Source organism: Limulus polyphemus, unplaced genomic scaffold, assembly GCF_000517525.1.
Source record: "Limulus polyphemus unplaced genomic scaffold, Limulus_polyphemus-2.1.2 Scaffold2021, whole genome shotgun sequence".
NCBI classification, from domain to species: Eukaryota; Metazoa; Arthropoda; class Merostomata; order Xiphosura; family Limulidae; genus Limulus; species Limulus polyphemus.
In genome coordinates, this window is record NW_013667631.1 from 75,138 (window position 1) to 79,456 (window position 4,319).

Below are 4,319 nucleotides of genomic sequence, written 5' to 3' on the forward strand. Positions count from 1 at the left end.
GGGCTCGTCGGAACGAATTTACGGAAAATTAACTAACGAACGCAGACGTAACAATATTTATTTCGCTGACTTGCATCTACTTCTGACTATTCAACGAGCCTTGAAAATGGCGTCAGCCGAAAATTCGGAGAGAATAACAACAAAAAAATAAACAAAACAAACAAAAAAACATTTATTTGAAGTTGTTTGTCGTCATCAGTGTAAATATTTACTCGTTATACGTATAAGGTCTGATAGACATTATTAGTTATCTTCAAATCCAAGTAAAATGTCCAATTACTGTGAATTATAGTTGACACCAGCGACAGTATGTGGCCAGAAATTAACCTAAGAAGGATCGCGCGTCAGAGGAGGATTTGTTTGAACGATACTGACCAACGCCCTGAGTTATTCTGATTGGATAAGATAAGATAGATAGAATCAGTTGCAAAGAGAATTTGTTACAATCAGACTTCTTAAGTATAGTTTAAAGACCTGCATTGAATGAAGAGTAAAACTAAAAGTTTAATTAAATGTAAGCTTAGAGTTGGAGCTAAAATATGTTTTTTTGTTTTATGTTACTTTCATTCAAATTTATTCAAATAATACATTGAATTAAGCCTAATACTAATAGTAATACTGAGTAACAAAAGTTTATTAATTTTGTGTTACTCTTACTCGTAGGCCTGTGTTTATTTGAGCCTGAGGTGAATTAGTGTGATATTTCCTTAATTTATACCTGCCAGAATCAGTTTGTGATCTCTAGTGAAATTGAAATCGTATGATAGCACTAACTCAGTAACTGTTAGTATTAAAACAACTGTTACAAGTTCTACTAGTGCTACTGCTGTTATTCTAAGGTCATAATGGTGACATGTGAGTGTGAATATACTAATGTAATATTCTAATATACTATTAGTGATAGTGAATTAGTATCTCAACCATTTACAGTACTCAAAATCCTGCCCAGAAGAAGAGTAAAATAAGTTGTAAATTAAATTCCTTCTTGATGGCTCATTTTTTGGTTAGTGTTATCTTTGTGTGCATCATTTTGCCAGTGATTATTGTTTCACAATTCAACTGGCAAACTAGAGATAGTTTTGACACCATTCGTAACAAACTGGATAAAGTGACTAGTGAAAACTGCAAGGTCCTGGATGTAAACGATCTTTTCCTACCTTCAGACACTATCACTCATGTGCCTGATATAAAAACACTTGGTATTGATCCTGTATTTCCAAATCGTACCAACTTGTTGCATATTCATAATATGGCTGTTACACGTGCATTTTATTACAGGTAGGATATGTTTAAAATTTTCTATTTTCTTTAAATGTAAATATTCTTTATGTATGTGTATATTAATATACAAGATTATTATATTTATCGCTCTTAATAATATTGACTTTTAACAGTGTTTTGGAGACATGATACCATACTTCAAATGCTGTTTGCTGAAGATGTATATATTATTAATACATATAGCTTTAGCAAACTGTATTACTATTACTTCATCTCATGACCTGATACATTATTATAAGCATGTAGTAGCATAAGTTCTTGAAAAGCAAATCTTCTGAATGGGAGGCACTTTCTCTTTAGAGAACTAAAACTTAGAACTGAGAATCATGACCCAAGACAAAGAAATTCCAAAATTTCCCATAGTGTCATTTCAGTTACCATACATTACATATGTATATATATGATATTACTATTTGTTCATACACTCTTAAGTTTCAGATATTTTTCTTAAAATATAGAACAGTAAGTAAAGAATATATAGAAAACAATGATCTCTAGTAGTTTACATTACCAAATAATGACTGCTGAATGACATCTCCCTAACACACAGAACTAACCTGAGGATAGATGCCATCATGGAAGTAATGACTACTTGCCTACAGTCAATTTACTTTAAGTACAGTGAAGATTTCTATGAGCAAATGGGTGATATAGCCATGGGATTGCCACTCTCTTCAGTTTTATAAGAAATTTTCATTGTTGCAACATGCTAACTTAATGTAGTCCTAATAATCACATCTGTCATTGATCATGTGGTTGATGATGATGTCACTGCAGTAGTCCACCTGGGTGTCACTTATACTTTTCACAATAATTTAAAATTGCACATTACATTAATATTGATTACCTTTCCTATTTTTTGTTAGCCACGGTGTAGCAGCACACAAAATGACTACGAGTTTTTTTGCATGTACAAGTTTTTATCTCATAGCTCTGTCATTTATTGACTGGTTTGAGATTTAATTACAATTTTGGTCTCAGGAGGTCAAACCCTTCCAATTGATATATTTGATCATGCATTAATATTCATAGATTAATTTACTCTAATCTTGTCTAAAAGAATTTCAGTTTGAGAGTAGGCTTGCAGAGTTTCTGATGAGTAACAAACTGAATTGGGTATATACACGCCCCATATTTAGTATTGCTGGGGAACAAAAATATAGCTAATAACAAGGAAAAATAGGTCTCGTAGACTAATTGATTCTAATCCTGCCTATAAGAATTTCAAATGCTGTGGCTATTGAGGATTCCCTCTTCTCTCTAGTTGCTACAATAATAGCCGAAAAGTTGAATGTTTAGGTAAATATAGTCATTTAGGAAAAAGAAAAAAGTTAAAACTGGGACATTTGATATGTCCTAAAAGATCTAGTTCTAATTAAAAGCAATTAAACTATCATATCTGACATTAATTACCATGTCTGGGAAATCCAAATTTGGTGTTTTTTGCTTTATTTAAATATATACATAATTATGATTGTAATTTCATGTTTGTTCATCTTTATCACATCTTTATATTCAATTCAGCTGTAGTATCCATTCTAAATGTAAAATTTGTTAGGAATATTAATGATTATTGTGATATAGGTTATTGATTCAAAATTGAGTAACAACATTATGCATTTCTATGAATGTAAGGTTAAGGTGAAATGTGAATCCCAGTAATGCTACATGACAAAAAAGAAAAAAGGAATAAACTAGGAAGCAAGCAATAAAAGAAACCTGAGTAGCACTTAGTTTCTTAATATTTGACTTGCACATCTTTAAAGCTGAATTGATTCCAACCAAATTTATATCATTTGACTGTTAGCTTACATTTAAGCTTTGTTAACACCCCTATTGTAAACATGCTTATAAGATTGTAAAACAATACTGAATTATCTGGAGTAACAAATTTGAAAATGTTATTACGGATTTTTTTTCACCAAATTCACCAAACGTAAAATTGAAAGAATGATCTAAGATGTAGAGGTATTTTATATTATTTGATTTGCAATGTTCTCTGCTCTGCAGTTTTACCTACTCAAGCATAGCATGGTCCAGGAAACCAAAGAAATGTAGTAAGGCCTTTTTCAATGGCAATGTGTAAATAATATTTAAGGAGTTTTTAAGTCCTTTTTAACTGACTTTTCAGTAACGTAAAAAAATTGTAATATCATCACAGTTGATCTGCAGCAAAATATCAAATAATAAATTTGGTGCAAGGCCCTAGTATTATTCACATATCTAAATTAACTTAAGTTATTAAATGGCGAGTTAAAAGTGAATTCAAAATTCCATAAATTTCATAATTCAGGGAAAATGTACAAAGTATTATTGTAACAGGTTAAAAGTGAATAAATTTTTTTATTGGTTCTAAACGTTAAACAATGAAATTATTTTGCTGGAATGATACATTTTGATGTATGGGGTTTTGGATTAAAGAAGAAACATGATTATAAATTATTCTGTCTGAAGGTAGAGTTTCATTTGGCTTTTCATATTTATATGAAACTTTTGAGACACAAATTTTATAGTCAATTTTGTATTTTAACTCCAACTTTATTTCAAAGATTTTTACTCAAAAATATTTTTGAAGCAATATTGTCTTTCTTTTTTGCATTTATTTGCTGTAACTTATGAAGAAAAATATATATTGATATTTTCATTTTTGCACAATTAAACGTGCATAAAATATTTAAGGAGTTTTTCAATTACAATTCTTTGTAATTTATGGTGTCTGTATGATTTGGTAATCTTTTCTAACAGGATGTATCAAGTAACTAGGGTGAGGCAGTGTTATTCAAACCACCTGTACTGTGAACTATTACATATAGTCTCTGGAAACATAACCAAACTCTCCTGTTGAGTTATTTTAGAGGCCTCCCAACATGACCTACTTTTTCATTAGTTTTTGAGGTTCCCTATATTTCCCTTATTTTAAACCAAACTTTCTACTTCTTAAGTACATTTTTGGTTTAACTGATCATAAAATGTACCAGAAACATATAGTCATATTATTAGTTAGTCTAACTACCTTCCTTATTAACTTAACCCATTAC

At 30.4% G+C, this 4,319-nt stretch overlaps 1 protein-coding gene across 1 annotated transcript in view; it reads left to right on the forward strand.

The window, feature by feature from the left end:
- Nucleotides 1–349: 349 nt before the first annotated feature.
- The window catches only part of LOC106465693, a 94,766-nt gene continuing 90,796 nt past the window's right edge, over nucleotides 350–4,319 (forward strand). Inside the window, exon 1 of the mRNA XM_013925930.2 lies at nucleotides 350–1,278. Coding sequence (XP_013781384.1) covers nucleotides 989–1,278 — 290 coding nt within the window. The 5' untranslated portion in view covers nucleotides 350–988. The remainder of the gene's footprint in view (nucleotides 1,279–4,319) is intronic.